The sequence below is a fragment of the Lagenorhynchus albirostris genome, chromosome 10 (assembly GCF_949774975.1).
Source record: "Lagenorhynchus albirostris chromosome 10, mLagAlb1.1, whole genome shotgun sequence".
NCBI classification, from domain to species: domain Eukaryota; kingdom Metazoa; phylum Chordata; class Mammalia; order Artiodactyla; family Delphinidae; genus Lagenorhynchus; species Lagenorhynchus albirostris.
Window position 1 is genome coordinate 38,880,561 of NC_083104.1, and position 27,654 is coordinate 38,908,214.

General features: G+C 47.3%; 4 protein-coding genes across 14 annotated transcripts in view; 3 read left to right on the top strand and 1 right to left on the bottom strand.

Annotated features, from left to right (window-relative positions):
* The first annotated feature begins 1,811 nt into the window (after positions 1-1,811).
* On the top strand, positions 1,812-6,173 carry NICN1 (nicolin 1, tubulin polyglutamylase complex subunit). 4 transcript variants are annotated; one of them, XM_060161876.1, is made up of 7 exons: positions 1,812-1,992; positions 2,205-2,274; positions 3,288-3,464; positions 3,714-3,827; positions 4,276-4,347; positions 4,663-4,767; positions 4,842-6,173. In XM_060161876.1, exons 1-7 carry the CDS (start codon positions 1,961-1,963, stop codon positions 4,881-4,883), a joined length of 612 nt encoding a protein of 203 aa, XP_060017859.1. In that variant the 5' UTR covers positions 1,812-1,960; the 3' UTR covers positions 4,884-6,173. The 4 variants fall into 4 exon arrangements, with proteins under 4 accessions (XP_060017859.1, XP_060017858.1, XP_060017861.1 ...); XM_060161877.1 differs by having other exon boundaries at positions 1,869-1,992; positions 2,138-2,274; XM_060161875.1 differs by lacking the exon at positions 2,205-2,274.
* Positions 6,174-6,317: 144 nt separating this feature from the next.
* On the top strand, positions 6,318-11,637 carry AMT (aminomethyltransferase). 2 transcript variants are annotated; one of them, XM_060161873.1, is made up of 9 exons: positions 6,318-6,769; positions 6,872-7,039; positions 7,560-7,640; positions 8,739-8,870; positions 9,274-9,352; positions 9,642-9,787; positions 9,872-10,052; positions 10,442-10,597; positions 10,700-11,637. In XM_060161873.1, exons 1-9 carry the CDS (start codon positions 6,473-6,475, stop codon positions 10,876-10,878), a joined length of 1,419 nt encoding a protein of 472 aa, XP_060017856.1. In that variant the 5' UTR covers positions 6,318-6,472; the 3' UTR covers positions 10,879-11,637. The 2 variants fall into 2 exon arrangements, with proteins under 2 accessions (XP_060017856.1, XP_060017857.1); XM_060161874.1 differs by lacking the exon at positions 10,442-10,597.
* Positions 11,638-11,948: 311 nt separating this feature from the next.
* On the bottom strand, positions 11,949-15,496 carry TCTA (T cell leukemia translocation altered). Of its 5 annotated transcripts, none has more exons than XM_060161882.1 (4): positions 15,118-15,496; positions 14,710-14,812; positions 13,189-13,268; positions 11,949-12,755 (listed from the first exon to the last, which is right to left on the bottom strand). In XM_060161882.1, exons 1-3 carry the CDS (start codon positions 15,338-15,340, stop codon positions 13,226-13,228), a joined length of 369 nt encoding a protein of 122 aa, XP_060017865.1. In that variant the 5' UTR covers positions 15,341-15,496; the 3' UTR covers positions 11,949-12,755; positions 13,189-13,225. The 5 variants fall into 5 exon arrangements, with proteins under 5 accessions (XP_060017865.1, XP_060017866.1, XP_060017863.1 ...); XM_060161883.1 differs by having other exon boundaries at positions 11,949-12,155; positions 15,118-15,495; XM_060161880.1 differs by having other exon boundaries at positions 11,949-12,570; positions 15,118-15,494.
* Positions 15,497-15,739: 243 nt separating this feature from the next.
* Positions 15,740-27,654, top strand: part of RHOA (ras homolog family member A) — a 51,548-nt gene continuing 39,633 nt past the window's right edge. Inside the window, exons 1-2 of one of the 3 annotated variants that reach the window (XM_060161886.1) lie at positions 15,740-15,941; positions 19,775-19,852. The gene's annotated coding sequence lies outside the window, so the exon portion shown is untranslated. The remainder of the gene's footprint in view (positions 15,942-19,774; positions 19,853-27,654) is intronic. The other 2 variants (XM_060161885.1, XM_060161887.1) reach the window with 2 other exon arrangements.

Below are 27,654 nucleotides of genomic sequence, written 5' to 3' on the forward strand. Positions count from 1 at the left end.
ATAATAAATATGATGTTTAATTTTTTTCTTTAAAAATCATGTTTATTGAGGAATAATTTATTTTGTTTTATTATTTTTTAATTTCTTTATTGAGGTGTGTGTGTGTATATATATATATATATATTTTTTTTTACCAATTTTTATTTACTTATTTATTTTGTCCACTCTGTGCGGCCTGTGAGATCCTAATTCCCTGACCAGGGATTGAACCCATGCCCTCAGCAATGAAAGCACAGAGTCCTAACCACTGGACTGCCAGGGAATTCCCAATTGAGGTATAATTTAGATACAATAAAATGCACACATCTTAAGCATTGTTTAATGAACTTTGACAAATGTCTAGACAAATATAACTACCAGCCTATCACATCATAGAACCTTTCTGTCACCCCAAAATATTCCCCTGTACTTCTTCACAGTCACCCTTGGCACCAGGGAAAACTGTTCTGATTTATATTACTCTATATTAGTTTTGACTTTTCTAGAATTTCATGTAAGTGGAACCACACCATATGAACTCACTTGGGTCTGACTTCTTTTGCTTAACATAGTGCATTTGAAATCCAGTGTTGGTATTGTGTATGTCAGTTGTTCATTTGTTTGTTTTTTATTGTGGTAAAACATACATGACATAAAATTTACCATTTACTCATTTTAAGTGTATATATCATTCATTGGCCTTAAGTACATTCATAGTGCTTTGTAATCATCACCACTATTTCCAGATTTTTTTTTCATCCATCCTGAACTGAAACTCTGTACTTGTCAAACAATAACTCTCTACTTCCCCCTCCCCAGACCCTGGCAACCTCTATTCAACTTTCTGTCTCAATGAATTTGCCTCTTCTAGGTACCTCACATTTGTGGAATCATATAATATTTTTTCTTCTATGTCTGGCTTTTTTCACTAAGTGTAATATTTTCAATGTTTATCCTTGTTGAAGCATGTGCCAGAATTTCATTCCTTTTTAAGGCTGAATAATTTCATTTTGTGTAATTACACTTTGTTTACCCATTCATCTATTGATAGCCTGTGGATTCATTCATTTCTTTTTACTGTTGAGTAGTATTTCATTGTGTGGATACACCACAACTAGCTAATCTGTTCATTTATTCATCTGTTGGACACCTAGATTATTTCCAAATTTTGGCTATTACGAATAAAGTCCTTGGATGGACATATGCTTTCATTTCTCTTGGGTAAATACTTAGGAGTGCAATGGCTGGATCATGTTTTAAGTATAAATTTAGTTCTTAAAGAATGGCCAAACTGCTTTTCAAAGTGGCAGGAAATTATCAACGCATGAGCGTTCCACAGTTTTGTCAGTTTTTAATTTTAGTCTGTTTAGTGGGTGTGTGGGGTTCTAATTTGTATTTCCTTGATGAATAATAATGTTAAGCATCTTTTCATGGGCATATTGGCTATTTATCTTTTCTTGTGAGTTATCTCTTCAAATCCTTCGCGTACGTAAAAAAAGGGTTAATATCTATTTTTGCAACCAGTGTCGTCCAGACACTATGCTCATTCATGGTCATGGCTTTATGCGCTTTAACTGACGCCCGCCCTGCACAGAGGAAGTAACCGACTGAGACTTCAGGGCACCTATAAGGCTCAGCACTAACTGGATCCAGAACGGCTAGGCCGTTTCTGGGCATGGTCCCTGGTGGCTCTCTAAGGCACGCTCGGTGATTGGCTGAAGGAGCACTTCCGCAGGCACTTCCGAATCCGGGCCCGCCCCGAGCATCGGTGATTGGCTGGGATGGCCGAGCGCGAGCCCTCTCGGGAGTTGTAGTTCTTGGGGCCCGGCTGGGGACGCCGGGAAAGACCATTGGTCTTACTTGGTCGCGGCCGCTGCCACCATGTCCCGCGTGTCGGTACCTTGTCATGTGAAAGGTACCGTGGCCCTGCAGGTGGGCGACGTGCGGACCTCCCAAGGCCGGCCTGGCGTGCTGGTCATCGATGTCACCTTCCCCAGCGTCGCGCCCTTCGAGGTGAGCAAGGAAGTGGGCGCGACCGGGGCTCCTGGGCGGGGCTTATCTGGGAACTCGGGCGTGTCCCAGCCATTTAATCGTTTACTGAAAGCCTCTGCAGTACCTCGCCCAAATGAATCAGTTAAACATTTATTTATTCCTTCAGTTAACACACAGTTACTAGAATGCAGCTTCCTCTTCTGTTCTCTTCAACGTCTCTCCCCAATGCCCAGAATGGCGCTGACACGGAAGTGCCGAGATAGTAGGCTAGGTGCTGGAAATACAGTTTTGAACCTAATAGAGGTGAGAGGTCGTTTTGTCCCTGGCCACTGACTGGGTATCATTAGACAATGAGTTACCCCCAAACCTGCCTCCTGCCCATTCCTACAGTCCCTGCTGGAGGTCAGGTTCAAATCATCCCTCATCAGGGTCTTCCCAGTGGCTCCAGTTTCCAGTCTCCAGTTGCCCTTCCACATCTGCTGGCAGGGTGACTGGACACTGCAAGACCTCAACACAGAGGACAGAGTCCACTTTCTAATGGCCTGGCATTCAGAGCCACTCTGTGTCTTTGCCCTACTTGCCTCTCGGCCCCAGGCATTTTGTCCTGTAGTGTGTGGTTCTACCCCAAGCTGTTGCTTACTCTAAGCTGGGAGACTTCATTACAGGGTCCAACCCTGGAAATCTGATTCAGTAGGTCTGGGGTGGAGCCTGTACACTTATATTAAAAAAAAAATTTTCCTTGAGTAATTCTGTTTTTTGCTGTTGTTTTGGGTTTTTTTGGCCTCACCAAGGTGGGATCTTAGTTCCCCGACCAGGGATCGAACCCTGCGTCCTGGCAGTGAAAGCACCGAGTCCTAACCACTGGACCACCAGGGAATTCCCTCCTTGAGTAATTCTGATGAGTATCCAGTGATGAGAACTGCTTTAGCTAGGCTGAACCACTCTCTGTTCCAGGGGTATGCCAGGTCCTGTCACCCCTTGGTGTTCCTTTGTTTATGCTACTTTACAGTTTCTACCTTTCATGGTCCACTTGATGAACTCATCTGTACATTTTCTGATTCATCTAGAGTTAGGGCTCTGACCACTCCCAGCATCTTGGACATGCAGCAAGATCCGAGGTCATGGTTTGCATGACGTGCTCATTTAGACTGTGAGTTCTAGGAAGGCAAAATCTCTTTGGGCCCCAGTGAATTCTTGTTGATATTGTTAGATTGGTAGAAGAGTACATTCCTAAGTGGAGGAAGAGCTGGTGCTTTTGAACCCATCAGGCCCGGGGCCTAGGTGTGATTTGTTGTGGTGGGTTGTGTGTGCCCTAGTTGCAGGAGATCATGTTTAAGAATTACTACACAGCCTTTCTGACCATCCGTGTTCGCCAGCACACCTCAACACACACTCCAGCCAAGTGGATGACCTGCCTTCGGGACTACTGCCTGATGCCTGACCCACACAGTGAGGAGGGAGCTCAGGAGTATGTATCGCTGTTCAAGCACCAGGTCAGCTGGGACTCAGCATGGCCAGGGCAGCCCAGATGAGGGCTCACAAGAGGCCTGGGGATTGGGCCAGGATACCATGAGGGAAGAGGGGCAGGCAAGGTTGGCCTGAATTGTGGTTCTTGGGCAAGTGCCTTGGAGGAACTACTGTTTCCTTCTCAAAGGCCTGGGGAGGAAGCACCTTGGCTCATTGCTGGTTGGCTCCTGGGCAGTGAGCTGGGGCCTCGGTGGGTCCTTGTGTGTATGTGTCAGATGCTGTGTGACATGGGCAAAGTACTGGAACTACGCCTGATTCTGCGACAGCCATCACCACTGTGGTTGTCTTTCACGGTGGAGGAGCTGCAGATCTACAAACAGGGACCAAAGGTAAGTGACTAGCTCAGAGCTGTTTGCTGGCCCTTTCTCCAGGAGGCTCCTAGCTATGGCTGGGAGGCCTGGGGGTACAGGTGGGAGTGGATGGGTAAGGATGGGGAGACTCAGAAGGAGTCCTTCATGGAAGTTAGCCAGGTGGGAATGCTGGAAGTTCATGATAAGAGGTGAGGCCACGTCCCCATATCCCCTGACCTTTGGGGCTACCTGCCTTTTTCAGATCTGGAACATTCAGGTACCCAGATATACTTCTGCTCCTTGTCTTCGTGGGGCTTCCTTCTGCATAGCAGAAGAGCTTAGGTAGTCTTCTGCCCCTGGGACCTAAACGGGATTTTCCCAGTTTCTGGGGCTCAGGGGCCCTTCTCTCTGCCTTCAGGACCTTGGGATCTGGTTCCAGGTCTCTCCTACTCTGCCCGCCTCAGGGCAGTATGCCTTTGCTTTGCAGAGCCCTTCCATGACCTTCCCCAAGTGGCTCTCGCACCCAGTGCCTTGTGAGCAGCCTGCTCCCCTTCTTGAGGTAAGCCCTTACCCTGGCTAAGAACCATGTGCGAACAGCTCTGGTGTCCAGCACAGGCCCAAGGGGACCCCTTTCTGCAAGAGTCTGGGGCTGGACCCAGGGACCTTCGTTCACTCTGTGCACCTTCCTCCTGGGATTTGAGGCATCTCTGTGTGGGGCCGGGCCACCTACTCCACATCAGGCCCCATCCTCATGTTTCACAAGTCATCTGGGAATGTCAGCTGGAGGGCCCCATAGCCCAACTTGGCCTATCTGGAGTTATAAGGGCACTGCTGGGGAGAGACCCATGGCCACTGACCCCTCCTTCTGGAGCAGGGTCTCCCAGACCCCAGCAGGGTATCATCCGAGGTACAGCAGATGTGGGCGCTGACAGAGATGATCCGGGCCAGTCATACCTCCACAAGGATCGGCCGCTTTGATGTGAGTGATCGCTTCCCTCTGCTTGGCTCCCGTTGGCCTGAGTGGGTCAGATCTGATGGTCTTTTGTATTGCAGGTGGATGGCTGTTATGACCTGAACTTGCTCTCCTACACTTGAGCTGTGGCCCTTAGTCAAGACGTTGGCCTTCCGTGCCCATCCAGGCCCAGCTTGGGCCATCAGAGGCTGAAGTGCTGTCCCTGTGCATTCCGAGTGTTGCCTGCATGCGCATTCTGTCAGGACCACGTTCACAGAGTCAAGATTCTTGGGGGCTCACTGTGTTGCTTTAGCATGAACTCCTGGAGGGGATACACTCTGTCCTCACCTGACTGCAACCCAAACCTCCTCCTTCGCCCTCCCTAAAAACACTCCAGTTCTATTCCTAAGAATCCCCCTGTGCCCTCTGTCTCCCCTGCCAACATGAACATTCCTGTCTTCTGCCTGCTCCCTCACCCTGAGTGTAGTAGGTTGGGGTAACCTACTAGAACCTGCTCTGTCTAGCCTTGGAAGACTGCTATAACTTGGCAGTCGTAGTTTGGAAGCTTGAAGGAGAAACAGGAGCCGCGTTTTTCCTTCTGCGCCCCCTAATGGTCTTCTTTCCCTTTGTATTATGCCCACAAAAAGAAAATTCCTATCTAAACTCTTCTGCTGCTTGCCTGGGGAGCCACACAAAGCTGGGAATTTGGGCAGCCTGAGTCCCTTGGTCCCTGAGTTGGCTCCTGGATGTGTGTTCAAATGGGTCTGCCCCCATCCATCGGGTCTGGACGGGTGCCCTGGGCAAGGCTGGGGCCTGAAAATGAGTCCTGGGACCTGTCTGCCATCTGACAGAGCCCAAAGCGCATCCTTGTCCCTCTTCCAGTTGCCCCCATCTAAGAGCCACGCTCAGTGTGATGAGAGATCAACCTCGGTGGTGGTGGTGGGGGCCAGGTGAGGGTTCTCATTGGTGTCTTTTAAGAGGCTGAGGTTTTCTACAACCCCAGGCCAGCAGCTGAATAAGACAGGCTACTGCTCCTTATGAGAAAACCCTGCTTCTCTCTGTTTTTTCCTGGCTTTCTTCTGGAGGCTGTTATGAGGCAGTACTGCAACATGTGTTGGACCTGGAAAATTGGATGTTTGTGTGGCTCAACAGCTTTCTAGGGGAAGGGCAGCCACTTTTTGGTGGCCACCTTCTGATGTCACCTATCAGAGTTCTTGTAGGTGGTATCTGCCTGCAGGGTCATTTACTAAGCCCCATTCAGCTTTTGCTAAGAGGGTAATGATCAGTCTTGTGCTCAGGGAGTAGCAGCTCTCAGTGTGTATGTGAGTGAGGGGGGAGGTCCCTGGGATGGCAGGGACCCTGCTTCCTGCACAGCTCTGTCCCCAGCACAGGGCCTAGTGTGCAGCAAGATCAATAAATACTTGTGGAATGCATCACTGTGCCCGCTGCCTACGTTTGCCCAGCGAGAGAGCTGGAGACCCTCACATGAGGCCAGGTTACTGTGGCACTCTGCCTGCCGGGCTGACTCCACCCTCCTGTGCCCTCTCCACCCCTTACCCTCCCCCCATGCGACCTTACACTCCTATTGTCCTAAACTGGTGATTCAGGCCTTTCAGCCCTTTGCAGAACTTTGGCCCTTTGGAGGCAGGGCAGTCAGCAGGGGGAGGTCTAGCCCCCAGCTCTATTTCTGAGTGGCTTAACTGGCTCCAACCACCCAATCAGCCCTGATCAGATGGAAGCGCCCGGGGCTATTTCCCTGCAGCTGGGAGTCAATGCACTGTGTGCTCTAAAGCTGCGCCTGCCCTTGGGGCTGCCCACTCCCTCTTCTGATCCCCTGGGCGGGGGAGAGACCTATCTAAGCAGGGCTTGGACTACATCTCCCAGCGTGCCTGTCAGAGTGGTGGCCTCTGTGCGTCGGCTGCACCCGTTGCGGGCAACAATGCAGCGGGCTGGGAGCATGATGTCCCGTCTGGGCTCGTGTCTCCAGGCGCTCCCCTCGGCCCTGCGCCGTTCTCTCAGTAGTGCACAGGTGGGATAGAGGGTGCTGGGTTGTGGTGCCAGTCTTGGAGGGTGGGGGAGGAAGAAGGCTGGGGCCTGGGGCCTTGGTGGCACTGAGCCCGGCCGCCCGCAGGACGTGCTCCGCAGGACACCACTCTATGACTTCCACCTGGCCCATGGCGGGAAGATGGTGGCATTCGCAGGCTGGAATCTGCCTGTGCAGTACCGGGACAGCCACGTTGACTCACACCTGCATACACGCCGGCACTGCTCGCTCTTTGACGTATCCCACATGCTGCAGGTGAGCCAGGGGAGTGCACTGATTGCCAGGCCAGGGCTTCCTCTCCGTCCACAATGGTGCAACCCTCAGCTTTCTTTGCTGGGAGCTGGATTCCAAGGGCAGCCCTCTCAGAAGAGTTGGAGGTCTCAAGGGTGTAATGGACTATGGCCCTCAGTAAACTGACTCAGAGGGTCTCTTGATCATCTCCTGTCTTATCTCTCTAGCCTGCTCCCACTTAGTGGAGTGCCTCAACGTCCTGGGTTTTCCAGGGCTGCCACTCATTGTCATCCACTGTCCTAGGTATTGGTTTGGAAAAGTGGGTATTTCAGGAAGGTGCTGGGCCCTTTCAAGTTCCCTAACCTCCCTGAGTGCATCTCTTCTGTATTGGCGGGTGTGGGGGAGTCAGAAAGTAGGGCTTCTGCCACTTGCAGAACCAAAAGACTAGTCAGGCACTTTGGCTGGATTGGAAAGTGCTGTGGGTGGCAGGGAGGATGCCTCCTAGCCCCGTGGCTTTCCAGAGGCTTTTTGATCTCTTTCCCAGACCAAGATATTTGGCCATGACCGGGTGAAGCTGATGGAAAGTCTAGTGGTTGGAGATATTGCAGAGCTAAAGCCAAACCAGGTGGGCCTCTCTTTTATTTCTGCTCAATGAGTGTTCTTAGTCATAAGCCAGCAAACCAGTCTGAGTCCCTGCTTCGGGCCTGGGGGCACAGAGATGGATCAGACACAGTTTCTCAGGGCTTTCGTTCTTGGGGGACAGAGTCCCTGAGTCATGTCCAGACACCCAGCCATCTGCAGGGAGGGTCCTATCCCATCCCCACCACATCAAGCCGGAAGGCCAGAAACCCAGGTTCACTTCCTGTTCTGTGACTTCCATGCTGCTTAACCCCTTGCAATTTAAATTGTAGTCCTGGGAATTCCCTGGCGGTCCAGTGATTAGGATTAGGACTCTGTGCCCTCACTGCCAAGGGCCTGGGTTCAATCCCTGGTTGGGGAACTAAGATCCCACAAGCTGTGCGGCCAAAGAAAAACGAAAGTGTAGTCTGTAAACGAGCACAAGATCCCCAGGTGATTCATGTGACCTCTTAACCTCAGGCTCTTCTTATACTGTCCATCCAGTGGGGAGGCTGAGGCCAGCCAACCTCAGTGTTATAGAGGGTTGTTGTGGAGCACATGGGGTCATCAAGATAGACTTTGAAGCTGCTGCTGCTTCTTTTTTTTTTTGGCCATGCTGGATTTTAGTTCCCCAACCAGGGATTGAACCCTCACCCTCAGCAGTGAAAGTGCCGAGTCCTAACCACTGGACCACCAGGGAATTCCCATAGACTTTGAAGCTTCTGTCCTGGGGTTTGGAGCACAGACTGAGTTGTCCTAGGTCTGGGTGGGACGAAGCATCAAGTCCTAGGTATGGTGGGTTAAGTGTGAGAGGGGCTCTCTGTACTAAATGGGGAGGGGTGCAGAGGCCCCACCAGATCAGGGAGGTGTCCCCCAAGGTGGGGAAGAGGTGAAACCTTTCTCAGTGTATTAGGATCAAAAACCCTGGGCTTGTGCAGGGGCCTGGGCTGACCCAGCCTTGCTTCTTGCACTGCCACCACCCCTCAGCTCTATTCACGAGGGTTCATGAGTTTGTGGTGGCTGAGTGGGCCCAGGGGCGTGTTTGACTCACACTTGACCTTGGCCTCTTGGACCTGAAGGCAATGATGCTCCACTTTGATGCTAGGGAACACTGTCGCTGTTTACCAATGAGGCTGGCGGCATCTTAGATGACTTGATTGTGACCAACACCTCTGAGGGACACCTGTATGTGGTGTCCAATGCTGGCTGCTGGGAAAAGGACCTGACCCTCATGCAGGTATAGCCCCTCTGTGTCCCAGGTACCCTGTCCTCCTTGTTCACAGAGCAGCATCCTTGTTTTCCAGGACAGACCTGGAATGGATAAGGAGCTCAGACAATGGCTCTTTGAAAGAACAGTGGGCCAGAGCGGGTCCTCCCTGGAGCATGCTAAGTTTCAGTGGTGGGGAAGTGGGGGAGGTGGGGAGGTGAAGCTGATCCTGGCCCCTAAGTGAGGATCCTCTGGTGCGGATGGAAGGCTGGAGCCTGGTGTTAGAGCTGGCAGACCTGGGCATGAGTCATCCCTACCACTTAGTAGTTATATGACCTTGTTAAGACGGGAACCAGCCTACTCTGCCGAGCTTTGCAGCACCAGGTGCTCAGTAAGGGGTCCCAGAGCAAATGTGGTATTTCTTTCCTTTCAGGACAAGGTTAGGGAGCTTCAGAACATGGGCAACGATGTGGGCCTGGAGGTGATGGATAATGCCTTGCTAGCCCTGCAAGGTAAGTGGGCCAGGCTGGGTTTGGAGCTGAACTTTGCCTTCCAGGTTTCCTCTACTGCTTGGCAGAGAGGCCATGCCGGGGGAAGGTGAGGATGGTGCACCATAATTCTAAGTTTGGTATCATGCCCTCCTTCTACCTGCCACAAGGCTCCATGGGCTGTGGGCAAGAGCATCTTCTCCCACCTGCAGAGTGGGGCTTGCTCAGGGCTTGTTCTGGTCCCTAAGGGCTGTGATCCAGCTTTCTGGGGCACCAGGACCTGGACACTTGGTTATTGGCTCCCTGGGCCCAGGCCCCACTGCGGCCCAGGTGCTACAGGCTGGCGTGGCAGATGATCTGAGGAAACTGCCCTTCATGACCAGTGCTGTGATGGAGGTGTTTGGCGTGTCTGGCTGCCGTGTGACCCGCTGTGGCTACACAGGAGAGGATGGTGTGGAGGTTTGTCAAGAAGTGGGCACAGGGTAGTGCAGGGCATAGGACTCTGGGGCCAGCAGCCCATCTGCTCCCTGGTGTCCCTTGCAGATCTCGGTGCTCGCCGCTGAGGCAGTCCGCCTGGCAACAGCTCTGTTGGAAAACCCAGAGGTGAAGCTGGCAGGTCTGGCGGCCCGGGACAGCCTGCGCCTGGAGGCAGGCCTCTGCCTGTATGGGAACGACATTGATGAGCACACCACACCTGTGGAAGGCAGCCTCAGTTGGACATTGGGTAAGCTGGGCTAGCACTCAGGGAGGGGATCCTGAAGGCTGGAGTGACCCTTGATGAGACCAGCCAACCCAGGACTGCTTCCAAGGTTGTGTAGCCTGGAGCAAGTGGCACAGCCTCCCTGAGCCTTCATTTCCTGAAGATACCACAGTGGCTTTGCCCAATAGATACTGAGGACCCTCAGCAAGCTGAGGTGGGGAGCATGGCCTCCAAGACCAGGGGTCAGTAGGTGGATGGCTGACTGCACTGCAGGGGAGGAATGGGGTCTAGGGGCAGCCTGAGCGAAGGGGCCTTGATGCTGGATAGATGTCACTTGGGTTCCTTGTCACTAGGACCTCCTGTAGTCAGGGGTCCTACGGACTCTGGCTTAAATCTGATGTGTCATGTTCCAGGGAAGCGCCGCCGAGCTGCCATGGACTTCCCAGGAGCCTCAGTCATTGTTCCCCAGCTGAAGGGCAAGGTGCAGCGGAGGCGTGTGGGGTTAACGTGTGAGGGGGCTCCTGTGCGGGCGCACAACCCCATCCTGAGTACGGAGGGTACCGTGCTTGGTAGGTTGACCAGGGAAGTTGGAGAGCCCTTGTCTCTTCCCTAGGAGGGTGGGGACCCTGGGCTGGCAGGGTGGTGTTGACACATGGTGTCTGCCTGGACAGGTGCTGTGACCAGTGGCTGCCCCTCACCCTGCCTAAAGAAGAATGTGGCGATGGGTTATGTGCCCTATGAGTACAGTCGGCCAGGTACCCTGCTGCTGGTAGAGGTGCGGCGAAAGCAGCAGATGGCCATGGTCAGCAAGATGCCCTTTGTGCCCACAAACTATTATACCCTTAAGTGAGGATGACTTGGAGCGGGGCCCTCTCCTCCAGGAGCCTTACCCTGGAGGGCATTGTACAAGGGGCTAGGGGTTTGTACAAGGGGTTTGTCAGGAAGCTGAGGCAGAACACACTTGGGGTGGCTAGGTGGAGGCTGGTACTGGTTGTCTGGGTAACGGGGTCACACCACATATTCCCACTTCATCCTGTGCCACTTGCAACTTCAAGACCCCATTTCTGAGTGATGGACCAGCCCACGGTCCCATTTACCCCACTCTTGCCTGCTGGAGAAGCATCAGTTCTGGCACCTCGCCCTTCCACTCTGCCAGGTGCTGCCTGTGGAGCAAAGGCTCACCTTTAGGGGGAGGAGAAAGCCTGCCCAACCTACCTCACCACGGTTTCTCACACTGCAAAGGGTCACTACCTTGGGCAGTGCCGGCTACCTCCTCTGGTTCACTTTCCATGAATTCAAACTGTTGCCTCTTCCTGGGCAGGGATGATTCCTGACTCACAGAGGGTTGGCCTAGTAGGGCTGTGGTGCCCGTGTGTAAACTTGGGGATGGCTGAGGGGGGCATGGACTCATTCTTCCACATTCTCCAGTTGGCCCAGCCTGCTGCCCAGCAGCCAGCCATGCCAGGCTCACCACCTGTTCTGAGCCCCAGGGCTGTTGTAGGGCAGGCTGGGCCTCCTCCCAGACTTGCCTTATCCTGGGCTGACCTCCATCCCTGGGACTTATTACTGGACTCCACTGACCCCTAAAGAAAATAAAACATTAAATGAGCTTCCTTCCTTCTTGCTTGCTACAGTTCTAGCTTCATTGTTCTCTGTCCACAGGGTTCCTAGGGTGCCAGTCCAATGCCTGCCTTCCTGGCCCAGACTCAGAGTGGGTTCCCCTTGAGAGGGGCAGGTCTATAAAAACTAAAGGGGAGAGTGCCCCTATTGGGCACCACCACTGCTCCTCCAGGGAGATGGCATCACCTCTCCACCTCTGCAAGTTGTATTCTGGGTGCTCAGGGGCAACAGCCCCCAGGGTGTTCCCTCTCCAGTTTCCCCTGTGCGTGCACACTGTCCTGTCAATAACCACACAGCTGATGCACTTCCATGTTTAATAAGCCACATCCTCAGTTGAGCCTGGGGTGAAATATGGGACCAATTCTGAGTGTGGTGTTTGTTGTCAGTGGGTAGGCCTGGGGCTGCAGAACCATCATCCCACCAGCCAGAAGATACTCCGGAGTACTCGTGCATGAGCTCAGCATAGTCCTACTCCAGTGCACTCTGCAAAGACAGCCTAGGCAAAGGCTGCCAGATGGAAATGTGACATTTAACAGAGAGGAAGGAAGCAGTGGGACATTGAGGTAGCTGCTGGCCCAGCAGAAGCAGGCAGAAGTATGTCCATCAGGGAAGCAGGCAGGTCTAGGGCCACACTGCTTTCAGGAACTGGTGTTTGCCACTTATACCTTTATAAGTTCCCTTGGCTCACTGTGGAAGTGGCAGGTCTGCCTAGCCTGTGGGCTCTTAGAACGAAGCTCCTCTGGTTCCAGGTCAAGATGGGAAGTGGTGAGGCTGCAGGGCACGATGGGGCCGCTTTGCACTAAACAGCTCAGTATGTCCCTTTGAGGGGCAGGGTACAGATCCACAACCCCACAGGCACTTAAGCAGTGGAGATGGGAGTTCACCCCTGGGACTCAGCCACTTCTAGGTACCCAGCTTCCTTCTGGGAGGGGTTAAGAGGAATATGAGTACAATGAAAAGACAACTTATATAGCCTGACTCATAGCCTGGAGAGCTCAGGATGAGCCAAAGGAGGTGGGTGTTTGGTGTCCACTGTCTTATACTTGAATGGCCAGCTAAGTAACCATAAAATATAAGGCTGTGTCCAGGCCAGGATTCCCTGGGTCCCTGCCAACAAAGCAAAACCAAATAAAGGAAACCCCAGGCTTAGGGGAAAACAGACCTGCCTTACAAATCTCAGAGCTGGTCAACCTCAGGCTTCCTCCCAGGGACAAATCTCTACAGGGTCACATCCCAGGGGGATGGGAAGAGGAACAGGAAAAAGCCAAGACAGAAAATGGACTGTTGCCCTCCCCAACCCAGAGGCTTCTGAGCTGACCCCTGAAAGGAGAAGCATGCCTTCTCTCCTTAAGCCACCCAGATCAGGGTACAGGCAAACTCTTTACTGGCCCAATGCCTGGGGCTGCTGGAGGCAAGACCAAGGGCAGTGGAGGCCCAGCCCTGCAAGCACTGGCATACTCCCTGCCCCCAACCTCTACCCCCGCTGCAGTCGTCCCTGGGGTCTGGGCAGCAGCAGAACCCAGTATGGGAGCCAGCAGACCTGGTGATGTTCCTGGAGACCCCTCTGCTGCCTTCCCTTATTCTCTGTGGGTTTTAAGAGGTTCATTTGCTGCTGTTTCCCTGAAAGTGATAGAAGAGAAGAGGGGTTATTCCGCGGACAGCATAACAGTCCCCTTGTGGGGGCTGAGCTGGGCTCAGTAAGGCCACACTATAACCTAGACCTCTCTGCTGAGCTTCCACAGCCCTCACTGGGTCCATCACTTTCCCCTGCAGACTTATTCTTCCTCCTGCTTCTCCACTTTGTGAATGGTGCTCCCATCCTTCGCCAGTTGCCAAGGACAGAAACCTGTGCAGTGGCAGGCCTCCTAATTGGCCTCTTGCCCTCTCTATTGGACACCTTTACCTATTTGCCATAAAGCAGGCAGTTATAAAAGCAAATTCGGTCAGGCCATGGCTTTGCTGAGTCCAATAGCTCCTTGAGACTTAGGATAGGGTATTCCAGGTCCCTTCATGCCTTTATGTTTGAGCTCCAGCGTCACAGCCTTGTCTATCCTTCCAATATGTCACCCTTGTTCTTGCCTCTAGGCCTTGTTCTGTCCATTCTCTTTGCTTGGTACACCCCTAGCCTTTGCCCTCAGCTTAGGTGTCTGACTTGGAAGATACCAGCTCTGATGACCCTTGCCTCTGCACTGCTGCCCTCCCCTTTTATTTATTAAAAAATTTTTTTAAATATCTTTATTGGAGTATAATTGCTTTACAATGTTGTGTTAGTTTCTGCTGTACAACAAAGTGAATCAGCTATATATATACTTATATATCCCCATATCCCCTTCCTCTTGAGCCTCCCTCCCACCCTCCCTGTCCCACCCCTCTAGGTCATCACAAAGCTTTGAGCTGATCTCCCTGTGCTATGCAGCAGCTTCCCGCTAGCCATCCATTTTACATTTGGTAGTGTATATATGTCAATGCTACTCTCTCACTTCGTCCCTGCTTCCCCTTCCCCGCCGTGTCCTCAAGTCCGTTCTCTACATCTGTGCCTTTATTCCTGCCCTGCCACTAGGTTCTGCTCTCCCCTTTTAAATCTCTGGTTCCACCTGTGAGCAGGGCCTGGGTTGTTCTTGTTCTCTGGACCTAGTGTGGCCCCTGCCATGTGGTAGGAGCTCAGAGATCAACTGAATGAATGCTCTGATTAGTGAGTTCATGTTTTACAGATTAGAAGGCTGATCTGATGAGTTCAGTCAGTGCACTAAGGACAGAGGCTCCTGCCTTTCCAACTGAGGGGCTTACAGTGCAGTGGAATCTCTACATCTCTTACAGTGCAGTTGCCACTACATCTCTGAAATTGTGACAATAATGCCACCCACCGCACAGGTTACTGAACAGCATACAGATGGGCTGTTCAGACATCGATGTCACTTGAAGCCTGAGCTCTAGTGCAGACCCTGGGGTTTGCTGCAAAGCTGGTGGCCTCCTACCCTGAGAACTCCCTTCCCCTGTCCTCAGCTCAGGGGTGGCCTCTGCCTGCTAAGCATGGGGTAGACATAGGAGTAGATTTACTCACCAGGAAGGGAAATGCGTGGAGCCATCAGGTGTGGATCCGTTCTGGCCGCCCAGACCTGGGGGCAGGAACACATCCAGAGCTGCAGCAAGCTGGGGGTGGGTATCTGAGCAGGCATCAGCCCAGGTCAGGTTAGAGGCCAGTGGTATTGTTTGATGGAGAGTGTAGTGGAGGCCCTAAGGGACTAGTGGTATTGTCTGACGGGGGTTGAGGGGAATTTATATGTGACGGGTGGACTGGTGGGGTTTCTGGCGTGAAATGGTATGTTGACATGGGTCAGGGTACAGCGTTAAGTTGTGATGAGGTTCTCAGGGGACCCACTGGTAGTCTGGGGGGGGTTCTGGGGAGCCCAAAGGTACAGTCGGTGGGGGAGGGGGTGGCCGGCCCACGGAAGTTGGTGGATCGTCTCACCTGGCCGGTGATACAGCCCGGTCACCGTACTCCCGTAGAACCCCCACGCCAGCTGGATGCTCAGGAGACTTAACACCAACCAAAGCAGCAGCAGCTTGAAGAGGGTCACGCGCATGTCCTGCGCCTCCCACTCCAGCAGGAACTCGCTGCCGAGGGCGCCCAGAGCGCCCAGCACCGTGGCCGGCAGAGCCTGCAAGGACTGCCCAGACCAAGGCTCCGCCATGACTGGCCGGCGTCCCAGCCAGGGGACTGTCACCGTAGTCCCCACTGCGCAGGCGTCTGGTCTTCCGGAGCCAGGTCCGCTAGTGCGCACGCGTAAACCCACGGAAGGCGCGTCTACCCCGCTTGCGCGAAGAGTTGGCAGTTTGGGGAGGAGTGTTAAAACCGCGCACGCGCACCTAGCCCCACCCTGCTTAAAGGATGAGTGACTCGAGGAGTATAAAATAGCAACCAGGTCTTTTATAGCCCAGGAGTTCCCATGATGCCCCACGCGGCTGCAATGATTGGTTAAGAGTCTTGCTTTTAGGGTGTGGACACGCTCCTAAGCAATCGTGGCTGAGCAGGGAGTGCGCGCGCGTGCGCGGGGCCGCGACTGGGGCCGGCTCGAGCCCGCTGGGAACACGGGGGCGCGCACGTCTCTCCCCGCCCTCCCGCCGCCGTCGCCGCCCGCTCTTGCTTTCTCGCGCTCCCCGCCCGTTGCTCTCCGTCGGTTCTCTCGTTAGTCCGCCGCAGCCTCTTCAGCCACCCGCCGTAGTCTTCGAGCTTGCGAGTCGCGGACGGGAGTCCTCGGCGCGGAGGGGCCGGACTCGGAGTCGTCGCCTGAGGTGAGCGAGAGGGTTCCCTCCTGGCGCCGCGGTGCCCCGGGCCCGCCCGCCCGGCACTCTTCCGGCCGCCCGCCAGCCGCCGCCCCGCCGTGGCCGCGCCCCACCTGCTGCTCTCGGCCGGTAGCACCAGGACCCTGGCCCCTGACCCTGACCCTAGGCCGGGGACCCAGGCCCCGCTTCCAGAAGCGACGGCCCCGCCCGCGCAGTCCCCGGAAGCGCGCCCCGCGGCCTCCCGCGCCCCTTCCCCCGCCCGGCCAGGCCTGCTGGAGCCCAAGCCGCCCGCCAGCTCTCGGTCCCTGTCGCTTCCTCTCCTAGGGCCGCGCCGGGCAGGGCGGGGGCTCTAAGCTGGGCCCCACGAGCTGCTGGGCAGCCGGCCCCTGTGAAGCGCGCGTGGCTGTTGGAGTTGAAATAGGAAAGAAACTCTTTACAACTCCATTTTGGCTTTTACGTTTAACATGAAACATGAATCACCGTTTTATACTGCGTGAAGTCCAGTTATGTTTTGGGTATTTTCGTTTTTAATGCAGTATGCTTTGAGATTGTGTAAGTAAAATATAGTGTTGAAATCTTAAGGGTTAGAATTCTTCGGCATTTAAAAGAAGGGAATTTTCCAGTTGAAAGGAACATTTTTTCATGATTTAAACTGTGTGTCATCAAAATAAAGTATTAATTTGCAATTTTGCTTAGTCTAAATTACTGCCTTGATTAGGAATCACCTGGACATCTGTCCTTAGTTACCTGTTGGATCCAGTTACACGTTCACTAAATAGTACTATTTGCACTCAAATTGATTTGGTCAAAACCATGTTTAGTAGTTTATGATAGAAAGTTGGCATTCTTTTTCCCAGAGTTGGTTTCACTTGTGTTTCTTAATGATCCTTATTTTAAATTTTTACTTCTGTTGGTAACTCGTTTGATTCTTTTTGTGTTTAAGACAGTTTATTGAAGTAAATGTTTCTTGCAGATGTGTGATCAGATTATACTCCTACCAGATCTGAAGGGGGAAAAATACTTTAAAAATTCTTTTAAATGTTGTATGTGGTGAGAATTTTTTCGCCACTTGGTGTCACACACCCAGATGTGTAATGCTTATGTACCATTGCCTGATTGTCACTTTAGACATGGCTAAATTGGGAGAGATGCTGCTTTGAGCATTTGGCACAAGTGACATTGTTTGGACTGAAATAGAAGATTCTTAATTGTAAAGGATAACTTGAGGGATCTCTTTTGATAAATTGTCTTGAGTAATTCTATTTACTTTTTTAGAGCACTAGTGGCTCTTGGGGACGTAAAATATATAAGATGAAGAAAACAAAAAATATATGTAAGATGGAACTTGGTTGTAGTCAAAGTCTAGTCCTAGACTTATAGCCTCTGTTCTCATAAATATCTGTACTAGAGGGAAGAAGAGAGTAGGAATCCACTGACTTTTTCACTGATCAAGAATTTTAGACCTGAAAGGAATCTTTAGGACTTGTAGTCCAACCCCATTTGCAGATGAGAAACTGGGTCCCAGAGACTTAAGTAAATTTCCCAAGGTCATATGTCTAGTCAGGTGCCAGCCAGAACTATTTTCACTGTAAGATCTTCTCCATGTACTCCCAAACAGCTTGCTTAGAGTCAGCTAAAATTCAGGACTTTCAACTTATTCCAACTGTTTCTTCATTTATGTATTGCTGATTTTTCATGTATTGGGAGAATCTGAAAATTTTTCCAAGCAAATTTCAGTTCTTAAGCTTTTACTCTCCTTTCTGTAATTTGGATGGTCCTACAGCAGTTGATTGAAATAGGTAAATGAATATACAGGGTCTCTGCTTGGGCTAGTTCTTTCTGTGAGGTGTTTTGGTCTTCTTGAGGGACCCAGCTTCTTCCACAGGCAGGCCTAGACTCCCCTGCTCCAAATCCAACATAGTTAGGCCCTGATAAGATGTTATCGGGCAACTGTGGGCTCTTTTGACTATTGATTTGAGGTGGGATGGAGAGAAACAGTATATATTGAGAATATAGTTTCCTGTGTATATGTATGTGGTGGTGGTTTTGCTGGAGTATTTTCAGTCCTGATTCCTTGTTTGTCAGTTAACTCCTTTTAAAACTTTAACCTGGTCATGTGGGGGTGTAAGTTATTAGAGTAAAAACAGGTAGATCTTCAGGTGTTTCTTGTCTATAGGGTGGAGTCCACGCTGTGACTGGAGAAGGTGGGTTGCTACTTTGGGCCTTCTTTATTGTCCTGGAGCTGAGAGAGTCACGTTAACTTTGCCAGAAGAAAGACTGATATTTCAACTTGTAAGAGCACAAATTTGGGCTTGCTGGGCTTCTATAGACAGCACCTCGGGTTTAATTGCATTGTGGCTACTAGTGATAATGATAAATGGTACATAATCACTGGATTTTAATCACATATATTTGCAGTTTTAAAAGGTCCCTAAAGGTATTTCGTCTTCCCTTACGACTTAAGTTTATTCCTTTATGCACCTGGCCTGTAGAACTATTTGCTTGTACCTTCACATTAAGATAACCAAATTTTAAACTTGTGTTAATGTGTCTCACTATAGTCTGCTCTTTGGGGACATGCTTATTGTTAAGTACTTGTGAGATTAATAAATTAAAATTCTCAGTACAAAGTTAGTAATTACTGTAAAATTCCTATTTCAAGTGTTTATTTCAAGTGATTCATTTTTAATCTGTGGTGCTGAAGTATTAAGTCCTTGTATACTCACAATTATGGTAGTCATGTGACTGAAAATCAGATAGACATTGAAGCTACTCATTCTGGGTGTTGGTCTGAGTTTATTGGTACTTCCTCCAGATGATTATGAATACATGTTTATAGCTAATAATCATCAAAATATGAGATACTCTGTTAAATTGGAGCCAGTTTGCAGTTGATACCAGATTGAGCTTGATTTTTTTTTTAAGTGGGTGGGTAAAGTAAATGTGCTTAAGCATATTTATGATAGCATCTTATTTAATATTCAAGTAAAGGGAAAGAGGAGAACATAAGCAGCCAATGAAATAAGTTTGGAGTGGAGTGAAGGGAAAAGTGGGAGGTAAAATGGAATTAGAGAGGTGGGCAGGGACCACATCATGTAGGACCTTTTAGGACATGGGAAGTTCTTTGGATTTTTTTTTAATCATCAGATTTAAAAAAAAAATCAGGATAATGATCCGATCTGATATTAAACAATTAGAATCATTAACCAAGAGTAGGGGGTAGATCTGAGTCCATTTTGACTTTAAACAGTAAACTAATACTGACCATTTCTGACAAAGGTATCAGAAGGATTTCCTAATATTATTCATGTCCTTAATCTAATGATTTCAACCTGTTTTTTGAATCCATTGATTTTCTGACCGTTGTCTTTAATTTCTGTGTAATGCCTGTATTAAAAAGGAAATGTAATTTGATAAAGCAGGTCATTCAGATGTTCATGGTAGGCTGGGTGGTAGGCATACAGGTGTTCACTGTAAAATTCTTTTAACTTTGCTGTGTGTTTGTAATGCTGTGTGTTAAATGTTTATAATGTTGGGAAATTAATTTGCGTAGGATTCATCTGCTTTTGATTTTTGTTTTTAAAAGGGCAACATTAATTTGTAATACTCAGAAAATAAAGTTGATAGTGTGCATTTTGTTAAGTGAAGGAGGCCAAAACGTTTAAAAGTGGCAAATTTTATGCTGTGTCAGTAAAAATTAAATTCTGTGCCTTTCCCCCTTCTGGATTCTGAATTACTTAACAGAACTTTGGGCAAGCCCATTTTACATCCTGTGCTTTTGTTTTTTTCTTTGTGAAATGAATAGACATAATTCCTGATTTTTTTTTTTAATGTGTTTATAGTACCTTTCATCTGAGAAGTTCAAGGCACTTGTAGAACTTCTGCCACACAGGCTGTGGGTCTTGCAGCACATTTGTAAGGTATGTAAATAGCTTTCATTCCCCTTCCTCCATGGAAGAGAAATAATTATTATATATTATATATTAATGTAAGTTCTAAGGAAATGTGGGTGCAATACTATTAATGATTTTCTTTCCCACCAATCTTGAGATCGTTATCTTACTCCATAACTTTTCTCTCTGGTCTTATTTTCCAACCTCTCTCTATAAGATACTCCTCTAACTTCCTATTTCTATTCTAAGCAATATTTTTCTTCTTAGATGAAGATATATTTCCTAACCTCTTAATCTTTAAGGAGATGTATTTACCATATTATACCCATACTTCTCTCGCTTCTGGATCACTCCCATCTTAATTCTTCTGTTTTTAAATTTCTTTAAGTTTTTGTTTTTTCTGTAGAGTAGTTTGGTCATCTTACAGTTTGTGCACAGCCTGTGCTTTGGGTATGTCTAATTATCAGTAGAAAATAATTCAACCAGAGAATGAGGATTGGAGGACAATCCTTCTTACCAGAGGAGTCAGCATTGAGAGAAATGTTAAGAGCAGGTGTAATAGCCCATCCAGGGGCTATTCAGATATTTTAAACCGATTACAAATAAAGGAAATAGAATCATCTTAATTTTATTGATACCATGTAAGTATCCTGGTTTGGTACCATTTTGACTACTACTTCTTGTTCTCCTTGGGTCTGAGGGAACTCTGTATATAAAGAAGTGAGCTGTTAAGAGTATGAATATTCTCATTTGATGAGATAGGCTACCTGGCAGGGAAGTCATATAACGGTAGTGGTTTTGGTTGGCTTTGAACTTATGGTTGGCTTTGAACTTAACGGTTGGCATCGTAAAAGGAATGGCCAAGCTAGCTTGTCGTTATTCATTCATTGAACAAGTAGTTACTATATGCAGGTGCTGTTCTGGGACACATTTGAAGAAAACAAAGAAGGTCCCTGCCCTCAGGTAGTTTTTTCTTTGTTTTACAATGTCTTTATTCCTAAAAACATGAACATTTTGAATCATTTCATGTGCTTTTCTCAGTATCACTGATGAGAAAGTGGAAAGCACCTCAGGGGTTAATAATCGCAAAAACATTAATAGCGCTGCTCATTTTTATTCTGGTAGGGAATACTGATGATCCATGGCAAGAGATTAGCCCAGTGCAACTGCTGGGCATAGGACAGCAACTGGTCTAGCACCACTGGGCGTGATACTCTGTTGCAGTTCCATGAGGCTTGAAATTCTTTCAGCAGATTCGAGTGATGCATTAGGGTGGTTTGATTGATGGCCTCTCTTAAAAGAGGGCAGACTGTATTTCAAAGTTGTTTTCTCAGTTGTTCATTTTTGACATTACTGAGTTAAAAACAAAAATAAGGTTATGCTTTTGCTCTGTAAGTTTGCTTACATCAGATTTCTTTCACCAGAAAGGCTGATGGCCCTGTAATTACAAAAGAATTCTGCCATAGACAGTGTGCCTGCCTGCCTGCCTCCTGCCTGCCTGCCTGCCTGCCTCCTGCTTGCCTGCCTGCCTGTCTGTCTGTCTATCTATCTATCTATGTATCTATCTGTCTGTCTGTCTTTAAGCAGGTTATTTTATTTCTTTGAGCCTCAGCACCTACATCTGTGAAATGAAGATTTCCATTTCATAGGAATTTTAGATGAAATAATATGTGAAGAGCACAATGCTCAATGCATATTAGTTTTCTCCCTTGTTGGAAATACTTGTTCTAACTCTGGTAGATTCTTCAAGTATATTTTTCTTTCAGGATATCAGTGCATTGTATTTATATAGTGACCCTTTGCTTTCAGAGTGATGAAGATTTTAATAGGAAGCTTAAAGTTACATGAATTTCTTTACTGCCACCTGACTGAATAGGAGGAACACGTGTTTCTTGTTTTCATTTTCTTGTCTTTTGTTTGTTTAACTATAGGAGTTAGTATGTTGGGCTTAGATTTTACCATCTTTTTTTTTTTTTTTTTTTTTTTTTTGCGGTACGCGGTCCTCTCACTGTTGTGGCCTCTCCCGTTGCGGAGCACAGGCTCCGGACGCACAGGCTCAGCGGCCATGGCTCACGGGCCCAGCTGCTCCGCGGCATGTGGGATCTTCCTGGACCGGGGCACGAACCCGTGTCCCCTGCATCATCAGGCGGACTCTCAACCACTGTGCCACCAGAGAAGCCCCAGGCTTATTCTTTAGAAATTATATTTTACATTAATTAAGTTTTCCAATTTTGCTAAGCTTGCATCCTTACCATAGTCCCTAAGACAGAAGGCCCTAAAACTTAACAGGAAAATGTTTTGAACCACTTCATCAGTTTAATAGTAGGCCCCAGAAGCAGTTCCCACATAAAAACTGATGTGTTTTTTGCAAGAAGAGGGATAAAAGAAGATAGGTTTTTATTTTCTGAAGTTCCTAGCTGCTGTAAAATACAGAGACCCAATTCCATTACTGTAAAAAATTGTTTGTGCTTTGATTTTAAGCATATGGTTGAAAGTTCTACTTTTGTTATATGTACACTGCTATTTTTACCTTATTCCCATGGCAGTTGTGTCTCAGTTGATATAGTGCAGATGAGTTGTCCCCTGGTGCCTCTTCCATGGGCCCAGAGAGCAAATGTTTGGCCACTCTTCCAGTGTACCTTTAGGTAACCCTATTATTTGTTATTTAGGTTTTGAGGCCTAAGGAAGGAAGTACGTTTAAGGTGGATATTTAATGTTGTAACAGTACAGTTTTTTGTCACGAGATAATTTTATTACATGATTTGGCAGTTTGGTTGGAAACACTGGCGTTTAGAGTTTTTTGTGGGAAAGTTCTTTTCTGGATGAAGTCTTTTGTTTAACTTTTAAAGTTATTCAAAGGAGACTTTATCTTTTGAAGGTCTTAAGTTCAGAAAAGGAAGGCAATAGAATATCTTAGGTAAGAGCATGGGCTCTCTGGAGAGAACTGACAGTTAAGTACTAGCTCTTATACTTGACAGCTTATGACTCTGGATAGTAATGTTACCCCTTTGTAACCCAGTTCCTTCTCTGTAAAATGGGGTAACAGAGTGCTGTGAGGGTTCAGTGAGAGAGAAGCACTTAGCCCCAGTGCCAGACATGCAGGTTCAGTTCTTTAACTTTCACTATTCAAGTTACAGTTTGTAGTACGTAGTAATCACACTTTAATCTAATCTGGAAGGTGATTTTTTTGGAGGGGGGATAGCACCCTAAGAATTAATTTGGGGGGAAATAAACAGGCCTCTCTACTGGATCCCTGTTGCTTAGGAACAGTGGTTCGCAAACCTGGCTATTCCTAAACATGGGATCCAGTTCCTAAAGTTGGAATTACTTCAGGAGGCTTTTTAAAAAATCACCTTTGTTGAGGTGTAATTTGCATAAATAAAATGTACTTATTTAAATAACAGTTTAGTATGTTTTGGTAAATATATACACCTGTGTAATTGCCACCCAGTCAAGATACAGAACATTTCCTTGGGAGGCTTTAAGATTTTCTATTTTTAGGGGGGCGTTGGATGAATTGGGAGATTGGGATTGACTTATATACACTACTGATACTATGTATAAAATAGATAACTAATGAGAACCTACTGTATAGCACAGGGAACTCTACTCAGTGCTCTGTGATGTCCTAAATAGGAAGGAAATCCAAAAAAGAGGGGATATATGTATACGTATAGCTGATTCACTTTGCTGTACAGTAGAAACTAACACAACATTGTAAAGCAACTATACTCCAATAAAAATGAAAAAAACCCATTTTCTATTTTTAACTAGTTTTTTATTTAAAACAATATATGTACTTTATTCTTGTTGGGACTGTGAATTACAAGTCAGAACTACAGTGAGGTGCCACCTCATGCCCATTAGGATGGCTGCAAGTATCAAAAAAACAGAAAACACCAAGTGTTCTCAGGAATGTAAAATGGTACAGCCACTATGGAAAACAATATAGAGGTTCCTCAATAAATTAAAAATAGAATTACCATCTGATCCAGAAATTTCAGTTCTGGGTTTATATCCCAAATAATTAAAAGCAGGATCTTGAAGAGATATTTGTACACCTGTGTTCATAGCAGCATTATTCCCATTAGCTATAACAAGGAAGCAACCCAAGTGTCTACCATCCAGTGAATGAATGGATACGCAAAATATGGTATATACATACAATGGAATGTTATTTAGCCTTAAAAAGGAAGGAAATTCTGCAATGTGCTACAACATGATGAATCTTGAGGACATTATGCTAACTGATGTAAGCGAGTCACAAAACGGCAAATACTATATGATTCCACTTACACGAGATACTTAGAGTAGTCAAAACCATAGAGACAAAGTGGAATGGTGGTTGCCAGGGTCTGGCGGGGGAAGAAGAATACTGGGGGGCGGGGTGTTAATGTACAGTGGGTATAGAGTTTCAGATTACAAGATGAAAAGAGTTACGGGGATAGATGGTGGTGATAGTTGCACAACAGTGTGACTGTATTTAATACCACTGCACTGTACGCTTAAAAGTGGTTAGGATAGTAAATTTTGTTATATATATTTTACCACAATAAAAGGGGGAAAATGCACTAGGTAAAAATAAAATCATACAGTAATGTTTATAATAAAAAGTGTATATTCTTCCTGTCCTAGAGTGCAGTCCGTCTCTCAGAGTATTGCTTCCTTTGGAGCTTTAAAGGTATTTTAGAGCAAGGGGTTGGTAAAGCATGTATATTCATTGCAAGGCAAAAGGGGTAGAGCATGAAAACAAGCCTTTCTCACATCTCTGCCTCCCAAGGTTCTTGCTTCAGAGAAAACCTTGTACCTGTTTCCTGTGTATAAACCAAGTAACTGTTTCATATGTATCCTTCTAGAGATACTGTGTCCCTTTTTTATATACAAACTAATGCACATCACACTGTTATACATCTATTCTTTCCCCTTAACAATAGGTCTTGTTGATTATTTGGCAAGATAGTTAAAAGTATACACTGTGGAAAATAGTTCGGCTGTTCCTCAAATAGCTAAATACAGAATTACCTTACGACTCGTAGGTGCATACCTAAAAGAATTGAAAGCGGGTACTCAAACAAATGCTTGCACATAAATGTTCATAGCAGGGCTTCCCTGGTGGCGCAGTGGTTGAGAGTCCACCTGCTGATGCAGGGGACATGGGTTCGTGCCCCGGTCCGGGAAGATCCCACATGCCGCGGAGCGGCTGGGCCCGTGAGTTATGGCCTCTGAGCCTGCGCGTCTGGAACCTGTGCTCCGCAGTGGGAGAGGCCCACGTACCGCAAAAAAAAAAAAAAGTTCATAGCAGTACTATTCAAATACCCAAAAAGTGGAAATAATCAAAATGTCCATCAACAGGTGAATGGATAAACAAATATGGTATATACATACAATGGAATATTATTCAGCTATTTTTTTAAATGAAGCACTGATACATGCTACTGTGTGGATGAACCTTGAAAGCATTATGCTAAGTAAAAGAAGCCAGACACAAAAGGCCACATATTGTATGATTTCATTTATATGAAGTATCTAGAATAGGTAAATCTGTAGAGACAAAGCAGATTGGTGGTTGCCAGGTGTTGGGGGCATGGGAAACTGAGGACTGACTGCTTAATGTGGGTGTGGGGTTTTCTTTGGTGGTGATGAACATGTTTTGGAACTTAGAATTGGGGATCGCACAACATTGTGAATGTACTAAATATCACTGAATTATACACTTTAAAAAGGTTAACTTTATACTCTGTGAATTTCACCTCAATTTAAAAAAAAATGGTTTTTAAATGGATGTTCAGGCCCCACCCTAAAGAGTTTTCAGTCTGTTAGTTGTGGAACCTTGAGAGGAATAGCGATTTTTATTCCAAAATACAGTGCCTGTCTGTGAACTGTCATTGCTGAAACATCTCAACAGGACATTAGGCAGCTTGGGACTTTTGGTTCATTCTACTCTATGTGTCAGTTCTCCAGACAGGCATTGTCTTGGGGACAGTGTAAGTGGAGAAGAAGGTTGCACAAGGTCAAATCCTGATTCTTTGCATCTGTTGGTTGGACAAACAGTTCGTTCGGGTTTTCCATGACATCTTACGGGAAAACCCGAACGAACTTTTTTGTCGACCCAATATTTAAGTTTCACCTTGAAATTTTTACATTTTGAGGTCAGTGATATGATGCTCCTATTTAGGAAGCCAGAAGGTATGTTCCCTCAGGAGTGTTTCTTTCCCCTCTACCCCACAAAGAAGAATTTCAGTCTGGGATGATTCCCACTTGGCAGTATATTGGAGGCTTTCTTGTTCTCCTCTGCTTGCCCTTATTATGTACCTTAGGCCTGCTGCTCTTGGTCTCCAAGGGCCTTTGAACTGACATTGACCCTTGGCAACTGCTTGATCAGGATGGCCAAATAATGTTGATAGTACCAGACTCAAGCTCATTATGAGCAAATGGACAGATGGTAGTTTGCACCTCCTTGCCAGAGGTTTCCAATGTAGTCCATAAACAAAATAAATGGCTTTATGTTTTCAACTTACTTTCCCAAGTGTTTAATGGTGTTTCCATTGTGCTAGTCACAGTGCTAGGTATGGGTGAACCTGGAGTTGATAGGACAGATTTCTGCCCATTGCACTGAAACACAGTTTCTTCCTCTGACTTAAGGAAGTAGTATGTATTCTGTTCATTTGTATGTGTATTTTAACAAAGGACCAAAGCGGTGGAATGGAGGAGGGTACTGGAGAAGGGAGTGCTTATGAAAAATCTACACTTCCTTTCAACCAGCTTTATTGTTTGAACAAAAATCTGATTCTGGTTTGGTTGTTACTTTTAGGACTATCTGAAGAAAAGGCTGAATTTTGACTTTTATTTTCTGTTTTATAGTCCTGATAGCTTTGCTTCAGGAGGGTGCATTGTAGGGCATCCTGTAAACTTTCATTCATGTGTATTTATGTACAGGAAGTATGGCTCCTGTAGAAAATTTGAGATCCTAAACCACTGAAATAGTGTCTTTGTGTTCTGGATAACTGAGGCTTGCATCTTTAAGCTTTAGAACTTGTTTTATTCCTGTAGTGAATGTCTTCTTTTTCTCTTATAGTATCTGGGCCTTAAGCTTCCCTGCATAATGATTGAGGTCTTTGCAACTAAAGGATTTTTTTTAATATTTATTTAAATATTTATTTTGGTTGTGCCGGGTCTAGTTGCGCCATGTGGGATCTTTAGTTGCGGCATGCAGACTTCTTAGTTGTGTCATGCATGCAGGATCTAGTTCCCCGACCAGGGATGGAACCCGGGCCCCCTGCATTGGGAGCTTGGAGTCTTACCCACTGGACCACCAGGGAAGTCCCCTCCTAGAGGATTTTTAAGGTCTGTCCTTGGAGTATGTTGCACTGCTTTAGGACTCTGGCCTGGCCTGAATGGCACTTCCCTCCCTCCCCATTTTACGTTTCCAAGCCTGATTTACAGGGTTTTCTACTTTCATGTCATAGGCTACACCTCTTTCTCAGCCAAGCATGCATTTTTCTAAACTACTGTGAACTGAGCTACTGGCCAGTTAGACTTGCAGAGTTGTGTAAAATTAGAGCAAATAAGTTCATAGGATCTGAGTTTTAACACTCATTGTTACAGATGATTGAAGTTCCTGATTATATGAGGGGTTTCTGTAATTCTATGAGGGTGAATTCTTAAACTACTACAACTGTGTCTTAGGAGGTAGCTCACCATTGGTGTACACAGCTAATCTTGTAACTTGTTTTCTTTTAAAAATTTGCATGGAGCAAATTGGTTATATAAGCTTCTTTGCTCTGGGAAATGTATTTTTTGGAATTGGTTATTTGAACACTTAACTGTTA